Genomic DNA, 24,673 nt, shown 5'->3' with positions numbered 1-24,673 from the left:
TAGAGTTTCCTCTGACCGGTCTCTGGCTGTGATGTACCTCATAAAAAGTGTTATGATTTTACATCATACCACCTTTTACGTTGGTAAACCAGCCTAGAGGAGATTAAATCATAAGTGACTCAAAGTAAAGCGAAAGTCGAACAATTTTTTCATTAATTAACTATACGTTTAGAATAATAGTTGACTGTGGATTTGCTGGAATGACAGATTATTCATATTCTTGATGAGAGTGCCTTGGTTCTTGTTGGATGTTTTTTTTTCTCCAACTGTCATCCACATTATTGTATCATTTTCGACCATGACGCCATCGACTGTTTACAAACGATGCAAGACCTTGACCGAGTGCGTATCAGCCACGATGAGGTAATTGGTAGGAGTTAACGTTATGCCTAACGGATCCTGTAAGCCACGAGCTACACAGCCGATGTGCTCACCTGATGCATCGTAATGATGTATCTCATTGGTTCCCACTAAGCCACCGCAATAAACAGACACATAGATGTCTCCAGCATCGTCGCAGCAAACACCAAACGGTCTTAAAGGTTTGCCGGAAATGGAGGTGCTGATATTGAACACCTCGTTTCCCATGAAATCCACACAAACTAGTTTCATCTTCTGGTAGTTTGTAAAAATCAGACGCTCCTTGCTACTTACAGATAGAAAGCAGAAGCTACTAATATCGTCATGATGTATTGTGGAATTGATGGATCCATCCATATTATGGAGAGATATGACCTTACTCTTACTGTCAGCCACTGCAATACGATCTTTGTTGTCCACAGCAATACCACGAAGTAGACTCTCTGACTGCCCCTCGACTTGATTCTGTGAGGGTCTGAACTGACGAATGTATCTCAGTTCTCTATCATAAACCTTTACATCCTGTCCATCTGTAACCAGAAGCAGGTCATCAGAGGTCACGGCGACATTAAAAGGTTGTTTAAGTTTACCGTCCCTGCCTGTTCCACTTTGAACACCTGTAGATTTGTAAGTACCCTTTGATGTAAATGTGGATAATAGACACCGTGTTGAATCAGTAACGACAATGTCACCATTGCTAAAACAAGCAACGTCCACGGCAGACTTGAACTCCCCATCACCTTCCCCATATTTACCAAACTCTGTCTTAACCTCCCACTTCTCTTTCTCTAGTATTTCACCGAGATCTGCATCAGTGACGATACCATGACCTTTGAACCCGATGAATGACTTGCTATGCTGCACTGTTTGAAACTGAAGCTCTTTGTGGAAGTCTAAGTTGTGCATAACTTTTGGCTTGAGGTCCAGCAGCTCAAAGTTATCAGCATGTTGCATTAAGTCATTGACTGAAGCTACGATCTGCTCTGCACGGCTCATCTTATCGTGATTGCTGCTCTGTATGCTCTCAAATCCCTCACCTCTTTCTTGACCGATTCGGGTGACTGTTTCTTGAAGGAGGTGAGATGCGTTTCTTATCTTAGTGATTTCCTCTTCCTCCTTAGCCACAATATCTCGAAGAGCCCGGTCGACCATGAGCTGTAAACTCTGCTGTGAGTGTTTGATAGAGTCGTCCACTTTTTTGAATTGCTTGCGACACTCATCAAACTTCTGCAAGGCTTCATCAACAGCCCGACGATAAGATCGAATGGAATCATTGATTTCAGAGAGATTGTGGTTGGACGCTCGGTGATCGAACACCGCACATTTGAGACACACAAGTAATTCACACGTGTCGCAATAGAAGCACAGTTCCTGGTCAGTGTGTTTCCGGCACTTTTGTGTTTCAGTTTTGTCTTTGTCTTTGGGTCGCTCATTTGATGAGCCGACCGCATTAACGATTTCATGATGTCTGATGACTTTAAGCTTCGCATGGTTTTCCAGACATGTCTTGCAATAATTCGCATCACAGTCAACACACCGTGAGACGGCTTCAATACCTTCGTCGCAACCTTCGCAAGTAGAGACAGGATTAATGTCCTCCTTCTGACCTTCAAGATTAATGACGTCATCGATAAGCGAGCTCAAGAAAAAGCAGCTAAGAAGATCTGACAATCCCCCATCTGGGATTGATGTTTCCTTTTTACACATTGGGCAAATAATAAAATCCGTCTTCGGATCCTGTTTGTCTATTAGTTTCTGAAGACATTTTAAGCAGAAGCTGTGAAGACAGTCCAGGATTTTCGGATCGGTGAACCGACTCAGGCAGATTGGGCATTCGATGTGTACATGTCTAATCTTGCAAGTGGTCTCAGTTTGTAAAGCAGCTTCGGCCATCTTGATGAGAATGGGCTCCTGTTACCTGATGAAATAAAACAATGACGTGTTCGTTTTACAATCAGGGAGTAAACAATGATGGAGACTTTTGGACGCTAGGTGGCAGCACAATAACTGGGTAAGTTCTTACATTAGGTACCCACTATTATTTTTATTGCATTTATTTATTATGTAACATTTTCTTAACCTGTATAAATTATTTAATCATTCGAGAGAAGCGCCAGTAGTATGAGAGGCGTATATTATGACCCCGTTTTTGAGAGGTGGATCATGGCTCGGGTGGGTCGTTGTATGTAGGATGCCTGTGTAAAGGGGTGTGATGAAGACCCCCCCCCCTTTTTTTTTCTTTCTTCTTTTTACCAGCACAGGCAGCAAGCGGGGAGGTCAAAGGGTAAGACATCACAGTAAGACGATACATTGTTGAGTTTTAAGAATTTTTTTTAAATCTTTTTTTTATTTTATAAGATCGTGTATGAATCTTATATTTTTCGACCCAAAGAACTAGCGTAAATAACACCCCTCGACCAAGAGTGTACGAGTCCAGTACGTCTGTTGTCGTCTGCTACGTTTTCATCGTGTTCGAACTTGCCCTCAGTTGTCGGACCGACCAACAAAGACCCGAGCGGAAGGCCCAATTATACGTAGGTAGCGACCGGACTAAGATAATCAAATTGCCCCGTGTTGATTCCATCCTGGGTTTCTAAAAATGTTCTACGAGAATACCCCTACAAACTATCATTTTAGTTTTAAATGTACACCCTCTTATTTTAGGTTTAAATACAGTATACATATATTAATAGAGTAGGTCTAATAGTAACATATTCAATATAGTTTAATATTGTGTTGGAAAATGTCAAATAAATAATACTGTAATATACTTGGGCCTATCTAATAATTATAATAACACACGAATAAAAGGTGCTGTAGCAATCTTAATTTGCATCCACAAACCGACGCAATAGTAGTAACATCAAACAATTTGAAACTTTAATTAATGACAACACGAGTGATCTACACTAATTTTAAACAATACGAGCCCCAAAGTGTTGGTGCAACCGAGGTAGCCTTCGAGGAAGAATCGAATGCTCAGGTAGTTTGTTTTGCATAATCATGTTTTGGTTAATTAAACAGATTGCAATACGAACAGATAATTTTCTATTCTCATTTGCTTAATACAATCTACACTCGTAGACAAACAAACAAACAAACAAACAACCAAACAAACAATCCCATTAAGCTTCCACCGGTAAAACGACAAAGTGTGTGTATCCATCTCAACACCAATTCAATTAGTTTTCATACGGATATTAATTTAAGTTTTGAGCCATACAGGGTATAATCAAACATCCTCGTATAGATACACGCGTCGTTATTTGTGTATAGACATGACGGGGTTCACACAAGCAAAGCAGGTACTATTTCTGATCATGTCGGGAGTTGTACGAGAAAATTGATCAAGAATTTTAACAATTCATCCGTAACCCTTGCCATATTGTTCCCTTCTCTTCGCTCACAAAGACCAGGGTGCATAGTTACATTGAACCCGCGAGGACCTCCGGTCACAGAACTTTGCTTTCACGGTAGATGTCAACAGATGACGTCACAGCGGTCCATACAATCCAAACGTGTTAGTTCTTGTTCCGCGGGTTGTGTACCGTCGTCGAACACTGACGGGCTGACGTCAAGCGATATATTCCTGTTTATCTTCAGAAACTTGAGAAACGTTACTTCCAAAACTTGAAATGTCAACTTAAATACAACGTGTTTAGGACAGTTGAACGAAAACGTATGGTTGTTGCTCTTTTTTTTTTTTTTACAAGGTAACGTTTAAACATCTTCGTTTGTCCGATTCCAAACATTGACAGTATCCCCCGTTTTTTTTTTTTTTTTTTTTTTTTCACGGTCCTAAAAGGAAGATTTAAACTTATCCGTGTGTGTTGTGAAGTTTCAACATTGAGCACGCATAATTAAAAACAAATCGCCAATTTTTACCAACACATCAATACAAAGCATGAACAATTATCAGAGATAATTACCGAGCTATCGTGATAGTCAATAGATGACGCCATAATAGCCGATTAGCCGACAAACCCAAACAAGTCCAACCTGTTATCTCATACTTGTGTTGCTGACCATTGGGGTATGGTGACCACGTTTGAATTCGTTCTGTAGGCCAAAGTCTTTCTCCGTTTATAAAACAAGCAATTCATTTCAAACTCTTAGTTTAAAAGAGGCCTGTTAACAAAAAGGACATAGAGCAACTTAAGCCCCTACCCTATGGTTTTCATAATTTATGTTTTAAATGCATAGTAAAACACATACAACAATAAAAAGAACATTCCTTGAGTGAACAACGGGCAATTATACGGTTTCAAGTATTTTATTTGTCGTCACCAAGAAATCATACAGCTGCATGCTTATTAGTAAAATATCTAGGTATATGTCTAGGTAATATTTAACAAAGCGTTTCAAACATCGGCTGATTACTTTTAGAAGTTTACTGTAAAAATGGAGCATTTGTTAAGTGCAATAATTGTATAACAGTTAATACCAAAAAGTTAATGTTTTTTCCTAAGAAACCGGCATGTAAACATTTCAAGTCGATTGATGCCTTTGATTACACACTTTTGATTTTGCAGTATCAGTAAAAATTGTATTTTTAAACCATATATTGGAAACACCGCAAGTAAATGCAGACAAAGCAAAAAAAAAAAGAATTGAATACAACAATATTGAAAATTATCGACCACTATATATTAACCTTTTTTGCTATAATATACAATGCTTTAACTTGTTTTAAGGTTAGAACATTCGAGCAAATTTGTTGATTGAAATGCTATTAGGGAAAAAACTGCTGTGTTGAAAATTTGAGAATATTAAGTAAATGATTCATGATTGTCATCTCTGTTATTTACTCTTTTTTCTTTCTTTTCTTATTCATTAACTTGAATTCAAATGACGCGTAACTCATCGCTGAAGGAAAAATACAATAATAAAATGAAAAGTTAAATTTGTTTTTCAAAAAGAGAGAAGAATACTGCGTCGGGTAAAGGACTATCGCAAATTGTGTATCTTGCCATCGTAAACGAAACTCATTATTTAACATTCTATATCCACAAATTTTCTTTGGAACAGTCTCTCTGTGCATATTCACCAGGCAAGTTCTCTGTTGAAAACTCATATGTTTAATGCTGGTATTTGTTTAATCTGCTTATTTTTAATTGTATCTTTCTCTCTCTTTTCTCACACGCTTAGAGGCTTTTCGCATTAGGCGCTTTACAAATGTCTTATTATTATCATTATTAATTACAATCCGTGGCGGTAATCTGCCGTCTCTAAAGTATTTACAAGTCCAGATAGGTAGTCGTCACACCGTCTGATGCTACTTTCCGTTTGGGATACATGTAAGTAAAGGCAGTTTTGGTTTGCTCGTAGGTGTACATCCCGGCTCCTCTCATCCTAAATCCTCGGTTAACACCTTCTCCCGCTTTCTGTGACTCGAGTACGTCCATGTATCGCTGCTTGGTGATGTCATTCCCGAGTTTGTTAAGTCCCTTGCAGCTGTTTTTGTTCTTAGCACCGAAGCAGTAGTACGTCTTACTACAAAGGGCTACTATACCGTCCCCTTCCCATTCCACCTTAAATAGTCCTGGAGTTCTCTTATCGTAAGAACGATGTTCAGCAGTATCTTCTCGAGGAAACCATTGGTGTTTCTCCTCCAGGTATTGCTGCTTCATGTCTGGCTTGATGACATCGTCCAGGTTTTCCCCCGAGATGGCGAGATATGCCGAATCCGTGTCCATCTCGCACATCTGGAAGTCGGAGGGGTCGATGAACTTTAGAAGAAAGTCGTAATAGAATTCAAGCATCCGCAATTTCGCGTACTGATAGACGAAAAAGCCAATCTGTGGGGGGAGGTTGAATCGAATTACTTTCTTTGTCATGTCGCATTCATACAACCCGTCGTCAAGAGAATGGAGCGCACGGAAATGAGAATTGTTAACGTAACGTGGAGCATCGGCATCGGTACAGACTCGGACGTTCATGTGGCGCTCCTGGTCGGTGACTGTTTTACCATACGCAGAGTTACCAAGAAGCTTCATGGTATCAGCCAAGATGGATTTTGTCAGGTCACGATCACCGACTCTTCTTGCATTACTGACATTATTACCGAACGATTCAAAACATGGACTTTTAGCGTACTGAATGACTTCGTAGATGTGCACGACTTCCAATCCGTGATTGATGTACCACTGAAGGAGGGGTGTCGTGAGCAAGATACGCTCACCAAACATGCTACCAATGAGAGTGCGACGTGGTTGCCTCATGACACCTTCTCGTTCAGCATAGTCCCGCATGTGATCTCCAATATCCTCACGACTGACGTTGGTGTTCTTAAAGACGGGGTTGCATTTCTGCAAAGTGGGCTCTCAATGCAGAAGGAACTCTGATGTCGCACTCGACCATACCAAACATGGATCCGTCCACCACACAACCCAATACCTCCTGTTGGGTCATGGTTTTCTTGTTGAAGTGAGAGAGTCGGATGGTCCGTAAGAAATCTCTCACGGTCTGGTCAGTCTTCTGTATTTCGCGCCAGTCACACTCCCACAGCTCTATCAGCTTGTAACCTTGCTGCCTTATGTACGCAGAGGTATCTTCCGTTTGGCGCCTTAGTTCGTCTCTACTCGCTTGTCTGACTTTATTAAACTCGTTAGGGTTCAAATGGCAGGGATGTCCGTGCCAGTAGCAACCGTGGAACTGGAAAATAGTGTTGGTTTCTTTGCAGTAACCATCCACCGGGATCATTCGACCACCTACACGTTTCTCCTTGCTGTTAAATTGGTGTCGAACATGAATACCTTGCGAGAATGCCAGCCAGTCCAACCATTCTGTTGCCATGACACCGAACTTGTGACTTCTCACCGGCTTAAACTCCCGTTCGGCATTCCTCCTGATGAAAGTCCCTATCGGCATATCTTGCATTATTGACCAGAGATATAACGCGTTGGCGTCGAACCCCACGATGTTTTCACACGGTTTTCACACCGATAGACGGTCCTCCCACGATGTTCTCTTTAATTTTGTAGAACAAGTCTTTATTGGTCTTTATTGACCCGGTACAGAAATGGCGGACTTGAACATATCCATATTGCGATCTCTGTAAAATGTAAACATCTTCTCCTGGGCTTCCAGGAAGGGAACGATGTCAAGATTGTTATACCATATCAGAAACTCCCGCATGGTGGTCATGCCCTGCTCCTTCCAGACTCTTTGACAGAACTCATACTTCTCCTTAGAAATATTGGACCCCTTCAGCTTACTGTAGAACGCTTGGTGGGGTGGAAGCTCTTGAAAGTCAAGCTTTTGCAGGTCGTCTACCCATTCATAGGGGAAAAAACCCTTGGTCGTTTCGCACTCGTACGCCTTCAGGAATTTGGAGTAGCTATAGCCGGGTGCCAAGTAGTTCGTTATGTCTAAGAATTTCAACTTCTCGGTTTTCAGGGCCATGTAGGTGCTGGTGCGTTTGATGATGAACTTCAAAGGGTCAGTATCTTGTAGAACTGGATAGAGATACCGCTTTATAACGTTGATGTCGTACTTTCCCGAATTGAAACCAAGCACCGGTAACTCTTTGAGGTACTCGTCCAGCTGCTGTTTAACCTTTTTGGTGTGGTTGTACTTTCTGCGCTCTTCCATGTTGTCCTTCAATGCATCCAGCAGCTCGTCTAACTCTTCAAAAACACCTTGAAATTGTTCCATAAGTGAAGTATACGCAGTTTGACTTATGATATGTAGGTAGTCCACCATACCCGAAACCAGTTGAGCCGGACTACCGTCACTCACGAAGCATTGTGGTGGCTCGTGACCAAGAATATTACTTGCTACACTGACACTCAGGAGATCGTGTTGAGCTTCCCATCTAAGTTTCTTCTCTTTGTCTTCATCGGTCTGTGGTAATTGGTGAAAGTAGGTTTCGAAATCGTATGTTGCTCTGTACGGGTAGTACTTCATATTATCTTCAATCTCCACTCCCAACTCAGACAATTTATCAAAGACCGTTAACGGAAGCTGGTAAGCCCCTCCGCTGAACCGATGTTTGACGTTGACATCACAGGTCGGTTCGTGACGTACTAAATCGGTTGATCGAGTGAAAACCGTGCAACACTTGGAACAGGCGTAGGATTGGCTGTACGTCTCAATTTCGTGGATGTAGGAAAAGTGCCTTCCCCACAAATTCAGGTCCAGTTTGTCGACATAGTCGTGATGGGAACGCCTGATCAATTCTGCTTTAACTCTGTTGTTTTTGATACTTGCCACATTCTCGTCCTGCTTAGTATCAACCTCATGGACGTTGGTCATTTCGTCTTCGTCGCTGTCGTCTATTGGTAGCAGCATGTACACGTGTACTCTTACTTTGAAAAGTTCCTCGACTATAGAAAGTTCATCTAAAGTGACTCCGACTATGTGCTTCTGTCCTGTGTGTTGGCGAAATGTTTCAGCCAGTTAACGTGTTGATTTTTCATTTGAGTTCTTGTTTTCCCCTCTGTGCACGGCTAGACATCGAAAGAAGCATAACTTATCGTCATACCTTTCGCCGGTGTTCCCATTTACGACCAAATTCCACAAGCCGTCATTTTCGGCGACGTAGGGTGGTAGTTTCTCAATGGGTGAACCAATCGGAAATTGTCTCAGCTTGTTGACATAGACGGTCATATTCTTTATGGCCGCCACCGTCCATTTCGTATCTGGGCGACGATGAAAACCTATCTTCAAAACGTCCACCTCGCGGACTTTCTCTATCAGCCGACCCATGTCATCTTGAGAGGCAACCGTTGCCGGAGCCGGAAACACCCGCCCGTTGTTCTGACTAGAGTGAAAATAGCGGTGTTCTCCCGTCTCCGAATGGCGAAGTAGGAAACCGAAGGAGATGTTCATCTTTGCCCTGCATTTTAGGCGGTGAAATAGTGTCATAAGCGCCTCATCAACAGTTTCGATGGAGCGTCCGATGAGTCTAAAGTTGTACACATCTTGAATTTGGCGCTGAACACAGTGATGTGTGCGGATGGCTCCCCAGTTCTTACGGAGAGTGTCGATAATGGCCTCGGGTTGGAGATTGAAAACATCACCGTCTGTCGACGTAGGATTCACCAAGGGGTCTTCTTGAAGTGGGGGTTGTTGTTGAGGAATGAACTGGTGGACGGTTGGTAAGTTCAGTACCGATGCTGCTGAACCCACATTTCCTCCATGACTTGCCCTGATGTGTCTGTTCACATTATCAGCTCGAGTGAACTGTTTTTGGCACACTGGGCACTCGAGTTTCCTTGACCCGTGTTTAATTGTTGGTGCTCATCATCTTCCTCTACATTGAGATTATTTTCCTCCCATCCATCCATCATCTCGTCCAAGGGTTCGTAAAATTGTTTCGGCGGTACTGGAGACGATGGGTAATCATCGATGTGATCATTCATCAGGTGGCTCAGCATACGATTAACACTTGGAAAAATTGTCCCGCATGCCGGGCATGCAGCCGTCTTGGTTATCGGTGTGGTCGTATTGCTGTTTCTTGGCGGTGGATTACTGCTTACAGAGAGAGATTGTTCTGGGACCAAATCAGCTGGGGGAGTATGGGTTGGGTTTGGATTATCGGCCACTTCGTTGCAATTCAGGGCAAGATTCTCGGTCAGAGAGAGTAATGGTGCTGGAGAATTAATGGGGTGGTTCTTACGGTGTCGTTTCATACTTACTATCAGAACGGGCGAACATCTTCCCACATATTTGACATGATGCATTAGTCAGAGTCTTCTTGTGCATCCTTGGGTGTCGACTGAGGTTTGTAAGGTGACGGAATAACTCTCCACACGTGGAACATTTAAACCGTTCTTGGACTCGTCTGCTAGTAGCCGGATCATCTGTCTTGTTTCGTATTCCTTTCTCATTCGGGTCTTGTGGTATGTCAACATCCTGTACAAATAGGGAAACGAAAAAGAAGAAGAAAAAAAAAAAGAGATAGTGATTGTGTTTGTAAAAATGCTTTCATGTTGGTACAAATTTAGCCACGCACACGCCCACCCCACAGTGCAAAACAAGTTTTTAAATGTTTGGACTACTCCGGGTCAAAATATCACTGTCCGGAGACTTAAATTTAACAAAGACGGAATTTCGTGTGCTTTATTTTTTACAGTTGTTTTGATGGTATTAACTTCTTAGAATTAAATATCCTAAAAGACAAACTGTCGTAGTAGTAGTGCTCTTACCATTATAGTACTATCAATATCTTCTCGACTTCGTTCAGGGGATAGACCTCCAGTCAACGATAGAGAGATATCTGGATTCGTGGTGCTGGTAGAACCCAACTATTGGTACGCAGGCCTTCGTGTGAAATCTGTTGAAGTAGATGGTACAATCCGATTAATTATGGTCAGTGTTCGGATGTGCACTGTTCAAAACTAGCTTAGAGAGCGCGATGTGACACCAACCAGCTCTGATGCACAATGATCCACAAGGATCGTAAATCCCCGTTTTATATAGACACCACTTTGGAACTTCTTTAAAGTTATTGGTTTTGGTTTATTTTTGGGTCGCAATAAATATGACCCCGCCAGACAGTGATCTGGGACTATTTTCGACAAATTTCTGGTGGCTCTAATTAAACTAACCAAACCCTCCTTATTGTGTGTATATAGCATGGAGGACAAGGAACAACCGTATCAAATACACCTTATAATACTGTCATCAGTCATCCAATAAATCCCTTCATATAGGGGTATCTATTATTATGAGTAGGGATGGCCTTAGCTTTCGATACAAATCGAACCTTCTTCAGAGGCATGCTTTATGTATACAACAACAGCAACAACAACAACAGCAACAACAACAACAGCAACAACAAAAGACAAGAACAAAAAAAAACACAAAAAACAACATCCTAGTCCTGCTCTGGGTTGGATCCGTTTGTTTATTTTTTTTCTTTTCTTTTTCTGAGGAATTGCCACTTCTACATCACGGACTGTGGTTGCTAAATATCGCACACAAACATAACACTATATTTATATTATTTCACTTTAGAAGCCGTACGAAGTGTTATTTAAATCAAACTGTCCGGTTTTGTATGTATCACACATTTCCAATCTTCTGAAATATTTATACGACACTATAACCATTAGCCATTTCGTCAATATGAAAAGTGAGTGAACAAGTTGACTTATTCAACTTGCTTTAAGTTTGACAAGGGTCTAAATAAGTGTCACTGGTTATTGTTTAATGCTCTCTTGAATACCAACTGTCTATTGGGAACGTTCTTTATAGCAAAAACGCCTTATATATAGTTTGACAGTGCGTGTCTTCTAGGAGAAAGTGTGGCGGCTGGTTTTATGTTTAATTTTCGCGTGAATCAATCACCATAATCCATTATTTGATATTTGTATGGTTGATGTGGTCCATGCCTTTCAACAACCAATGTTCAATACTCGGACAAATTAAATTGAATACTGGAAATTATAAAAGTAAAACTGAGCTTTAAGAACACTCGTTTTTAAATGTGTCTCATAAATCACCGCACTTTTAGCGCAGATTTTGAAGAGAGAAAAAACATAGTTAAAACAAATAAAATTGTATCCACACTAAAGAAAAGCAAAACAAAATGGTTTTTGAAGTCATATCATTGACGGAGAGAACAAAAAAGACACTGACAATGCAATCAACTCAAGACACACGACACAGCATTATATCGGGTTTTACACTACATAACAACAACGGTCAACTTGTTTATGTACAATAATATTATTGACAACTTACCTTTTTCCGATAGAAAAAAAATCATACAATTTATGATTTCCAGGTTCTCAGTGGCAATGTTGTCACAAAACAGCGAAGCGCTTTTATAACAATCTGCTTTTAAAACTACCGCGCATAAACAGACCCTGTCCCAACACCTCGCGTGACGTCACCCCGTCCGCGCGATGACGGTACACAACCCGGGGAACAAGTGCCGACACGTTGGGTTGTATGGACCGCTGTCACGTCATCTGTTGACTATTGGTGAAAGAAAAGCTCGGTGACCGAAGGTCATCACGGGTTCATTCCTTGCTCTATGATTGTACCATAGGCACCCTGGTCTTTGTGAGCGAAGAGAAGGGAACAATATGGCAAGGGTTACGGATGAATTGTTAAAATTCTTGATCAATTTTCTCGTACAACTCCCGACATGATCAGAAATAGTACCTGCTTTGCTTGTGTGAACCCCGTCATGTCTATACACAAATAACGACGCGTGTATCTATACGAGGATGTTTGATTATACCCTGTATGGCTCAAAACTTAAATTAATATCCGTATGAAAACTAATTGAATTGGTGTTGAGATGGATACACACACTTTGTCGTTTTACCGGTGGAAGCTTAATGGGATTGTTTGTTTGGTTGTTTGTTTGTTTGTTTGTCTACGAGTGTAGATTGTATTAAGCAAATGAGCAATTTTTTTTTTCCGGCAATGCCGACCAGGTGTATTGCTGCTGAATGCAGAAAAACACTTTTTGAAATGTACCAACTCACGACTTGGACGTACATGTACTTTGCACGTGTGTTTACTATACGCGTTGCAGGCAAAGTCTGCCTTGAATGGCGTCACAAAAGGGGTAGGCGGAGTCAGCCCCCCAAACAACTTTATATATTTTTTAAACATATTAATCGTAACAAACAATTACTAAAAAAATTGTTTTATTGTTCGTAAGCATATACTCTTATGTTTGAAAGAAAACAAATCTATTTCCAGGTGACTTTAATGCATATTATGCTGAACCTTACCCTTCGTGATTTATTTATGTTCTTCAAAAGCAGTGGACACCATTGGTAATTGTGAAAGATAAAAACACCTTGTCACACGAATATGTGTGCTTCCAGATGCTTGATTTCTCAAATTCTAAATCTGAGGTCTCGAAATCAAATTCGTGGAAACTTACTTCTTTTTTCGAAAACTATATGTCACTTCAGAGGGAGCCGTTTCTCACAATGTTTTATACTTTCAACCTCTCCCCATTAACTCGTTACCAAGTAAGGTTTTATGCTAATAATTATTTTGAGCAATTACCAATAGTGTCCACTGCCTTTAAACTGAAGTATTGATGTTGTATGCATTTTGTAGATTGTTAATATTATGCACAAACAACATGTATGCCAACACCACAAAATAACCCAGACAAACACACCGACAACACTCAAACAAACCGCATTTAGAGTGTGCTTTTAATCTTTGCTGTGCACGTGGTATTAGAACACCGTACCTTCTGACTTTAGTCTCCGTACCTATACATCATAACGCCATGAACTGTGTGCATTGAACGTGACCTTTCAATTTCCAATATCGTGTTTGTTGTTATGCAAATAAATGAAATAGTCTAAACCACTTGACTTATGATAATACAAGGCCAATCCAGTTTGGTTTGCTTTTTACGCTACATGTTCTCGGGAAACCTATTCTCAAAATGGCGTTATGCATGCCACACTGAGGTGCAAGTTTTGGGCGCATTTGGGTACTTATTCCTGTTTGACAAGTTATATGGCAACTGTAGAAGAACATGCAGTTTTTTGAAAACAGAAGATCCGTGTTGATATTGCTTTAATCGTGCGTAAAAGGACAAAAACAACCATAAAAACACACATTTTTCTGGGGGGGGGGACGGGCACTTCAGAACAAAGATGAAAGATGAGTATGCGAGGAGTGCGTAGCGCGAAGACTTTACGTCGTGGGGTCCGGGGCCCGCCTAATGGCCCGAAAAGTTTTGCATTATAGATGCTCTGTGGTGCAATCTATAACACACATACAAACAAACAAACAAACAAACAAACAAACAGACAAACAAACAAACAAACAAACGAACGAACGGACGGACGAACAAACGAACAGAAAAACAGACAAACAAATGACAGACAGACAGACAGACAGACAGACAGACAGACAGACAGACAGACAGACAGACAGACAGACAGACAGACAGACAGACAGACAGACAGACAGACAGACAGACAGACATAGACAGACAGACAGACAGACAGACAGACAGACAGACAGACAGACAGACAGACAGACAGACAGACAGACAGACAGACAGACAGACAGACAGACAGACAGACAGACAGACAGACAGACAGACAGACAGACAGACAGACAGACAGACAGACAGACAGACAGACAGACAGACAGACAGACAGACAGACAGACAAATTAAAAATTAATGCGTGTACTGTTAAGATCAATGTACACTGGTTCGTGTGACCGAATCATGTTCATTTACACACAGCCAACATGTCAGTTAATACAGGTCTAATTGGTCATGTTCATTAAGACACAATAGACCCTAGTGCAAGTAAGTCCTACCTCAAGCTGTAGATGTGACTAATGCTCACTGCTTACACTTGAACCTCTTTGATGAATCGGAAGTGGAAAATGGCCCGCAACATAGATTCTGTAAACAACACGTAAAAATAGTGCACCTCTTCTTCACCAACTCGACACCGATGTGAATGTATACAGTACAAGTCCTTTCTGTATAAATCCCGTGCGCAAAATACAATGGTAGTAATTTCTCACAACTGGGAAAACCCACACGTATTAAATTTAAAGAGTGTTGCGCTGCATTTTTCTACGGTGGTTGCAACAGGCCACCGTAGAAAAATGCAGCGCAACACACTTTGTTTCCAGTTGTGAGAAATTGCTACAGTGCGCTGTGTTAGTCATTTCAATGACAATTCGTACGGGTATTATTTGTGGAAGTTGGTGGTATTTTCAGCTGTCTGAAATTTTGACCCCAAATATTGAATACTTTGGTTGATTGGTTGATTATTTGGCTTATAGAGTCAGTTATCAGGTTCCAAAATTAACATGACACGACGAATCAAAATTCTACCTTCGTGCACGCTAATTGGGGCAGTTACCTTTCAGTTTTGTTTCCTTTCATTACCCCTCCCCGCAACGTCCACTCAGGTACAACATAATACAACAATTTGTTTGAAACACTTACTATTTGTTAAAATATATAAGTTTAAAGATTGCTGACCCAGTACATTGAAAAGATCCTCAATGTTCAGCAAAGCAGATACTTCACTCCAAGTGCTTTCTATGTTTTTATGGGGGTAATTTTCTGGGAAGAAGTAGGGGGGCATTCTGAAGGGTTAGATGCATATCAAACAAATTCTGTATTTTTAGATCGCAGTTCAATTAAAAAGCACAAAAGGACATCGTCTCACTTAATGCAAATGATACAACAACTACATGGAAGTAGTTGAGTCAATTGTTATAATCTTCAATTATATTTTGATTTTTTTTGGTTATAAATCTTATCGGAAAACGGTAGACTTGAAAAGTGACTCTACAAAACTAACAAAACACATAATTATATTGAACATAAAACAAAGTTCTCCGAAAAAAAATGAAAATGGTAAAAAAAAAAAATATCCTTTTAAAACTACTTTTCTGCTATAAACCGCATTTTACATTAAGGGAATCAATGTGTGGTGAAGAGGTTTTCAACTATTGGTACCCGCCGAGGCCTGGTTCTTGATAATTTTACCTCGACGTAAATTATCAAGAACCAGGCCTCGGTGGGTTTAAACCACTAGCTGAAAACCGATTCATCACACTTTGATTCCCATTGACAAATACCTTTTCGGTCAAAAAACATCAACACTTTTTTGGTCAAAAAGTAAAATAAATGCAAAAATTATAAATTGGTCAATGATTTCTTTCAACACAACACCCCTCCACCTATGAAATGGTAAGGCCCTCGGGTATAAAACAACTCCTTATAAGGAGATGTGCGCATCGCGCGTATCGCGTGATGTAGCACAACTGTTCCATCCGTTGCTCTCGACCAATAGAAATGAAGAAACTGTCTTATATCAGGTGCAAGCTCGCGTGTCACGCCCATGTTTCAACACTTTTTACTGGTGTTATATCATCTGTTCAAACAACCCCTCGTGATGCCCTCTCAACAATCAGAATGGATAAACTGTCTTAGGTAGTTATGAATGTGCTTTTAAAGGAACACGTTGCCTTGGATAGGACGAGTTGGTCTATAAAAAGCGTCTGTGAAACCGTTTGTTGTGAAATGCATATGGTTAGAAAGATGTTTTAAAACTAGAATATAAGGATCCACACAAATATCACTCAAAGTTGCACGGTTTTCCTTTTACGTCGCGAACTAACACGGTCGCCATTTATGGCAGTAAAACATTTGACTCCCATAATTTATTGACCGACCGTTAGTCGACGGGATAAAAAGAAAACCACGCATTAAATTTCGAGGCACATTTGTGTAGATAATTGTATTCTACTTTTACAACATCTTTATACCCATATGCATTTTATAACAAACGGTAAGAACGCATTTCAAAGACCAACTCGACCGACCCAAGGCAACGTGTTCCTTTAATGCTGCTTTGCACGTGGTATATATAGAACACCGTACCTTCCGACTTAAGTCTCCGTACCTATACATCATAACGCCATGAACCGTGTGCATTGAACGTGACCTTCCAATATCGTGTTTGTTGATATGCAAATAAATGAAGTAGTCCAAACCACTTGATTTATGATATACAAGCACAATCCAGTTTGGTCATGCTTTTTACACTACATGTTCTCGGGAAACCTATTCTCAAAATTGCGTCATGCATGCTACACTGGTTTTGGGCGCATTTGGGTACTTATTCCTGTTTGACAAGTTAATATGGCAACTGTAGAAGAACAATTCTTTGAAAACAGAAGATCCGTATTGCTGTTGCTTTCAACATGCGTAAAAGGACAAAACAACCAGAAAAAAATACACATTTTTCGGGGCACTTCAGAACAAAGATGAAATATGAGTATTCGAGCGTATAGACGATGTGACCTATGTTTACATTCAAACCGCCCTCTGTTGACAAAACACTGTATACGTCATGTTTCGCCGGGCACTGAGTTGCGTAGTCATAGTAAGATTGCGTACACTTTCTAGCTGGCTGCCAAAACACAAAGGTTTTGCCCGGCGGTGTGCGCGCGAATCATGTTATGGTTTTCGTGTGACGTCAGAGGTCACATCGTCGATAGCACGAAGCGTTTACGGTGTGGGGTCCGGGCCGGCTTTAGGCCCCGAAAAGTTTTGCATTATAGATGCTCTATAAAAGGCCATTTAGAGGCATAACTGGTGAAGGAAAACGGACTTAATTTGAAAGCCTTCAAATTGTAGAATGTGGGCCGTGTGGATTTGCGCAAGACAGTTGGAAAAAGAAGGGTTGGTCGGTTTTGAAGGTTTGACAACCCCCCCCCCCCCCCCACACACTCATTTGGATCACCCAAATTCCTACATAATTAATTTCAGATCAATCTGAGCGTTTTGGAAAAAAATCGTTTCCGATCACGCTAAGGTTTTACCAGCACCTTTAAAAGTCCCAAATTTCTACTGATTTAATCACAGAGAGAGCATAGCGGTTTGAAAAAACTGATAGTCTCCGATCATGCAAAGATTCTACCATCAGCTTCAGAAAACCCTTGTTCCTCCTCAGTACATAATTGGTCTCACACGTTTTGAACGAAAGGTTTGAACAACTTTCGTCTCCGATTACACTTAGATTTAAAGCCCGGTTCATACTTCCCGCGAATGCGAATGCGATACAAATGTTGACGTCACTGTCACAAGTGATCTAGTACTGTAAATAACCCATGTGTATTTTTTATATTTCCCTCATTTAATTTATTGGTCAAGAGTTTAGCGATCCAATGAATATTCATTTAGTTCTGTGATGCAGTCAGTGAACTACAGTTGAGTGAACAAGTCCTTATTTGGGAAGACATGAGTGGGCTGATGTAGGGTGTATGTGTGTGCATTGAGAGGTGACTATTGTTCTGTAGAGTGGGTGCCATGGTTGGGTGAGTTTAAGAATTCCTTGCAACCTTAGATTAGGGTGTGGTTGATCATTCCAAGATCTGCTATCAGGGAGGTCAGACATATTGCAGGACCTTCATGCAGAATTTTGTTTGATAAATTGTATCATTGCGACAAATTGAAGATTGTGCTGTTTCAACAGCAAGCTATAACAGGCAGACACCGTTTAAGTTTAAAGGGAACTCCTAACCGTAAGTTGTGAATTATTTTATGAACAAATATTGCTTTGAAATTCATTCTAAGTTTAGTACGAAAATGTACAGTTTGATAGTTTATGATTATAGTGCAAACCAAGTGTAGAAACTATTTGATTATAAGCATTTCCAGACAGAACTGTTCAATTATCATTATGGTATCGGTATGGTTGGTATTGATTTTGTAGATGGCACTGGTTCCGGGTTAAACAGTTTGCGACAGACATTAATCTGGATACTCCATTTTTCTACCACCCTACACTGGATGAACCATGATTGAGCTAACCATTTGAACTGATGTGGAATTTCGTCAAGAATGAAGACTAAGTATAGCTTCAAGCTTTTTATTCTCTGAACGGATTCCGTCGAAAGAACAGCTAGCCCGATAATTTTGAAACACTGTATATAAAAACTCTATGCTTGTATATATATATATATTTATCATCGGAAGATGGGAGCAATTTCTTAAGTAATTTTTGTCTTCCATGAGAGTAAAGACACTTTTTGTAGATAGTCAGTAAAAGCCAGGTTGGATTGCAATTTTGTATTTGCTGACATTATACATTTAACATTGGGAGAATAATTTTCTTCTTCCATAGCCATACATTTTGGAAAGAAATTTTGCTATTGAGATTAAGGGAGTTGTTTTATTCTCCAGTTGTGAAAAAGAAGTTGGAAAGAAGTTTTGCTATTTGAGATTAAGGGAGTTGTTTTATTCTCCAGTTGTGAAAAAGAAGTTTGGAAGAAATTTTGGTATTTGAGATTAAGGGAGTTGTTTTATTCTCCAGTTATGAAAAAGAAGTTGGAAAGAAGTTTTGCTATTTGAGATTAAGGGAGTTGTTTTATTCTCCAGTTGTGAAAAAGAAGTTTGGAAGAAACTTTGCTATTTGAGATTAAGGGAGTTGTTTTATTCTCCAGTTGTGAAAAAGAAGTTTGGAAGAAGTTTTGCTATTTGAGATTAAGGGAGTTGTTTTATTCTCCAGTTGTGAAAAAGAAGTTTGGAAGAAGTTTTGCTATTTGAGATTAAGGGAGTTGTTTTATTCTCCAGTTGTGAAAAAGAAGTTTGGAAGAAACTTTGCTATTTGAGATTAAGGGAGTTGTTTTATTCTCCAGTTGTGAAAAGAAGTTGGAAAGAAATAATTGTTATTTGAGATTAAGGGAGTTGTTTTACACTCCAGTTGGAGCAGAAGTTGTGATAAGAAGTTTTTCTAAGACGTAATTTAGATTTGAAGTTAAGTGGAGGGTTCTACTAGCGCAAGTTATTATATTGACATTTGAAGAAGTTTGTGGAGTTTGAGAACAGAGTATAGTTTTTCTATATTGATTTTCATTGAAGATAGTAAGTTGAAGTGAAGTTCAGAACGTTTTGAGGTTTGAAGTTTTAATTTAGGTGAAGTAAGGATAGATAAATTATTTTGGTTTAATTTTGGAGGAGATTTTATTTGAATCAAGGAATTGTAATTAGAGCCAAAGAATATTGGACATGTTGATTGATAGTGTTCGATGAGGAATTTCATAATTAAATATTGATGTATATAGTAAATTAGAAGTGCTTCTTTCACTGTTCATTTATTTCATGAGTGCATGGCTTGTTCGTCTTTCTTACATTTGTTGTTTGGAGCCACATCCCGTGGTTATGTGACAGTCACAAATTCGCAACGAATAATTCGCAGCAGTTCAACTTTGAACAACTCACTTGCGAATATCGCTGCGACAGGAGGGTTGTGACGTCAAATTCGCTTCGCATTCGCAGGAAGTATGAACCGGCTTTATTAGTAAATATTTATCTTAAAACAATCTGAGCGGTTTGTGAAATTGTTCGTCTCCGATCCCGCCGCGATTGAACAAGCACCTTCAGAATACCCACGTTCCTTCAAAAACAATTCATCTCAGACCGATCTAAGAAACTATTAAAGTCACCTGGAAATAGATTTTTGTTTCTTTCAAACATAAGAGTATATGCTTATGAACAATAAAACAATTTTTTAGCAATTGTTTGTCACGCTATATATGCTTACCCCTTTTGTGACGTCAGTCGAGGCAGACTTTGCATACAATGCGTAGATCGAGTACACACACGTGCAAATGCAGACCAGGTGTATTGCTGCTGGATGCAGCAAAACAACTAAAGATGGGGTCAGGTTGCGTGTGTTTCCTGCAGACCCCAAGTATGGGCGGTTGTGGGCCGCGAAAGTCAGACTCACAAGAGCAAAAGTAGTCCGGTCCGATGTCTTTTTCAGCGCTGTGCAGCGAACTCGTGCCGAATCCGGTATAACACCACAGATTTTACATGAATTGAACGGTTATTCTAAAACATGACGCCATGGCAACAACTTTTCCAGAGTGGGAAGTCAAAGAAGGTAACTGGCGTAAAGTAGGAAGTAAAGAAGGTAACTGGTAAACGGTGTGACAAACCTAGAGGAGCATATGCCAAACGTGAAAAATTCGGGTAAGTTTGAATTTTGAGGGCATATTATTTTTAGCTTGCGATTCACCGTGCAGGGTAATCCGAGTGGACCGTCCGCTTGCACAGCAGCCACAGTACGTGCAGTCTGCTCCGTAACCGTAGTTCTATACGTGGGCATCATACCGATCAAGTACCCAGACGTAGTGAACGGGGCTAGACTCCATATTTTCTCTTCAAATATCGCGCCACGATTGACGTCACGAACAGCGCCCTCTCGGGTCGGGCCTACTTTTAAATTTGTAAATAAAATGGAAACTAATTTTATAGAACCTTAGTTAACTGTTTATTCATATTCCACTCATCAAAACACACATTTTAGTGACAGAAGCTTTATTTTGACAATATACCACTTCCAGATGACCTTAAGTGGTTTAATGTTTATGCTGACGTCATACTCTAAAAACAAACAAGACATACAGCTTGGTGTTTTGTGTAATAAATATTCGCAAGGAAACCGATACATAACTCATGAGCATAGGTGTATACTAACTTGAAATTGAGCCAATTGATGCAGCCATTCATCTTCTATTTAAAGCGTGATACCAAACCAATGGTTAAAACAATTACCTGTATACGTAAAGTAAAAAATTACGTATTTTACTGAGAACATTGTTAATTTTTTCCATTATCACGCAATTTTTGAACAAGATGTTGTTAGCCAAAGGTAACACGTCTGGTATCTAGGCTTCATAACGAGCCACCACAATTTGAGTTTTCAAGGGTCAATATTCATTACAGAAGCTGAGTAGTTTTTTGTTTAATGTTGATGTTAGATGGTTGGATATTTTGGCCCTTTTCGAATACACGGCTTCGGCTTCGGATTCGGCTTCAGGCTCCTTGTTCTCGCCTGAAGCCCTTAGCACGTAGGCCTACCCAAAGCACGCGCAATTGTCAAAACAACCGCTGGACCAAGCTAGGCTGAGCAGAATCTGGAGCCGAAGCCGTGGTTTCGAAAAGGGCCGATGTACGTTCAACTAAAGGTGACTGAACTCAATTGATTTTATAATACATTTCATCCTCCAAATCCATCGAAGAACATAACAATTACCAATGATGAATATCCCTTTAAAGTTCCTAAGTCCACATAATCATCTATTAGAATATCCGGAACCGGTGAACTTGGCTCTCTACACGTTGGAGTTGACCATTAACATGGCAACCTTGTAGCCTTGGTCAGTATTACGCCATACCAACAGACACCTGTAGAATATAAAAACACTCACATCAGAATATATGTTTTATCTAGTAAGATCTAGAAGCCGACCTGCCTGATGTGTTCTGGCCCCTCCCATCTACTGATCAACCCCTGCCACTCTCTCTCTAATGTGAACGGCTCGTTTGATCCGTCCAATCAGAGTTTTAGTGAAGACACTTTTGTTTGTAATGATAACATAGAGACATAATTAATTAGTGTAGTGCCGCTACATAAATGAAACAAAATATCGTGTACGATAAATCCAAACTCATCATCCGACATGATAAATCCAAACTTATCGTGTGCATACGCGATATGAGTTTTTTTTTATACTTAGAATAGCCATCTTCAACAATTTTCCTCTCTTTGCTTTGTTAATCGAGTTAAACAAACAATTTCCCCGTTACGAAAGTGGCAATAGTGCAGAAAGAAATTACCATCCGTACAACCGTACCGCGTGACCGTCAATACATTCACGTTGGCTCGAGGCTACTCTCTGACGTAACGAGTCTCGAAGTGTGACGTCAGATGTTCAGGAGAACAAACAGACCTACCCACCCAACCCCCAACCCCCAACTCATGAGATAATAGGGCCTATATAAAGAAAGGGTAAACTTACTTATCGTCCTTAATTAGTTGTTCGTTCTGATCGTGCCATTTTTCGGTATATAAGACGTAAACGTAGTCAGCCCCTTCCTCCTGTGGTCCCACCTCGATGTACTCTGTTGTCATGGAGTAGAGCGAGCTGACTTCCGTCTTCTCAACTTTACGAATAGCTACCGGAATGAAAACAGACTATATAGTCATTTGTACTTCTTCATATAGTTTACCTAGACTAGTGTATTTTTTATTGCATTGAATGTTTTCATTGCTTGTATTTGCTTTTTGGTTTCTTATTTCTTGTTTTAATTGATACTGTTAGTGGCGGTAAACCAGCCGAATTCATGAAACGCTTTGATTATTCCTCTTTGAGTTAGGATGGGTTCAATGTGTCATAACGTCTTTTATCTCGTCCTAATTAGTTGGGAAGAATTTGGTAAAATATACGACTGGTCATCTTTAACAAAAATAATCAACATATACGTAGATAACTCAATAAATGACAAGCTTTGAAAAGTCATTTACCTTCCTTTCCATGAGCTAGAGGGAATCCTTCAACTGAAAGATAGGCGTCTGGAAGCCACATGTCCAGCTGTTCATCCCATTTCCGATTAGCGAAGTCGGTATTTAGGGTATCCGTTAATGCTTTTATTTTATCTGGGGAACAGTAAAACAAAAAATACATTTTTTTTTTGAAGTCTCTTCTTAAAGGCAGTGGACACTATTGGTGATTACTCAGAATAATTATTAATTATCATAAAACGTTACTTGGCAACGAGTAATGGAGAGCTGTAGATAGTATAAAACATTGTGAGAAACGGCTGACTCAAAGTTTTAACAAAGTTTTCGAGAAAGGAGTAAATTTCAATGATTTTGATTTGGAGACCTCGGATTTAAATTTTGTGATCTAGAAATCAAGTATCGAAAAGCACACAGCTTCGTGTGACAATGGTGTTGTTCTTTCATTATTATCTCGCAACTTCTACGACCAATTGAACTAAAATATTCACAGGTTTGTTATTTTATGCATATGTTGAGATACACTGAGTGAGAAGATCAAGAATGGTCTTTGACAATCACCATTAGTGTCCAGTGTCTTTAAGGCCGTGTCAAACAGGTTTTTTAAGGCAATATATATGCAAGCAAACTCATGTATTGGGTGCACTAATTCAGCACAGCCAAGGAACATTCTTCTATCTGCTGTACTTCTTTCTGCAGCTGTACCAAAACAAATCAAACAAAAACTTTGGTGTGATACACTTCTCTGTGAAATAACATTAATATAGTAAACGGTATGTTTCTTTTCTTTGTACAAACGTCGGGGTAAAGTATCTACCACCAACACAGTCACATATGGGAACCTACCCAAGCTCTCAGCAAAAATCAGACAGAGAAGGGTGCGTTTTGCTGGCCACTGCTACAGGAGCAAAGACGAACCAGTGTCCAATATTGTTCTGTGGACCCCTAAGCATGGAAGGAGGAAACCTGGTAGACCGGCACTAACTTACACTGACATTCTCAAAATGGACACAGGACTTGAATCAGCAGATTTCAAGTCAGCAATGGGGGACAGAAAGGCTTGGGGAACCATCGTGATTCGAGGACATCACTCGACTTAAGCAAGCAAGCAACACGCAAGCAAGCACGTAAGTAAGCACGTAAGCAAGCAAGCAAGCAACACGCAAGCAAGCACGTAAGTAAGCACGTAAGCAAGCAAGCACGTAAGCAAGCAAGCAAGCACGTAAGCAAGCAAAATCTACTGAGTGCTTAGGCCACAGCATCACTCAATGGTTTTATTGTAAGACTATCAAATATTCCATAGTTTAAAGTTATCAGTTATTAATATCCCTGCACTTATTAACTAATGTAAATGATTAATATTTACCTTCAAAGCTTCGGACTTCCCTGTCATGCTCATCCGCAATCACACTTGGTGCAAGCAACGCACCAAGGAACAGAAGTACACATACGAGTTGGATGCCAGACATAACTGCGTGCATTTATCGGCAGATAATATAAAAAGATTGGTTGATTTCGTTTAACCG

General features: G+C 40.1%; 2 protein-coding genes and 1 pseudogene across 2 annotated transcripts; all 3 read right to left on the bottom strand.

Annotated features, from left to right (window-relative positions):
- Nucleotides 1-315: 315 nt before the first annotated feature.
- LOC139936492 (uncharacterized) lies at nucleotides 316-2,253 on the bottom strand. Its single transcript, XM_071931324.1, has one exon. The coding sequence runs from the start codon at nucleotides 2,251-2,253 to the stop codon at nucleotides 316-318; it is 1,938 nt and encodes a 645-aa protein (XP_071787425.1).
- A 2,419-nt stretch (nucleotides 2,254-4,672) lies between these two features.
- On the bottom strand, nucleotides 4,673-14,666 carry LOC139936247 (uncharacterized; annotated as a pseudogene).
- Nucleotides 14,667-21,092: 6,426 nt separating this feature from the next.
- LOC139936227 (uncharacterized) lies at nucleotides 21,093-24,673 on the bottom strand. The gene is made up of 4 exons (XM_071931009.1): nucleotides 24,514-24,673; nucleotides 23,154-23,285; nucleotides 22,648-22,804; nucleotides 21,093-22,033 (listed from the first exon to the last, which is right to left on the bottom strand). The coding sequence occupies exons 1-4, from the start codon at nucleotides 24,626-24,628 to the stop codon at nucleotides 21,961-21,963; spliced, it is 477 nt and encodes a 158-aa protein (XP_071787110.1). The 5' UTR covers nucleotides 24,629-24,673; the 3' UTR covers nucleotides 21,093-21,960.

The sequence above is a fragment of the Asterias amurensis genome, chromosome 4, assembly GCF_032118995.1.
Source record: "Asterias amurensis chromosome 4, ASM3211899v1".
Lineage (NCBI taxonomy): Eukaryota > Metazoa > Echinodermata > Asteroidea > Forcipulatida > Asteriidae > Asterias > Asterias amurensis.
Note: the sequence above shows the minus strand (reverse complement) of the source record. Positions and strands in the feature narration are given on the sequence as shown.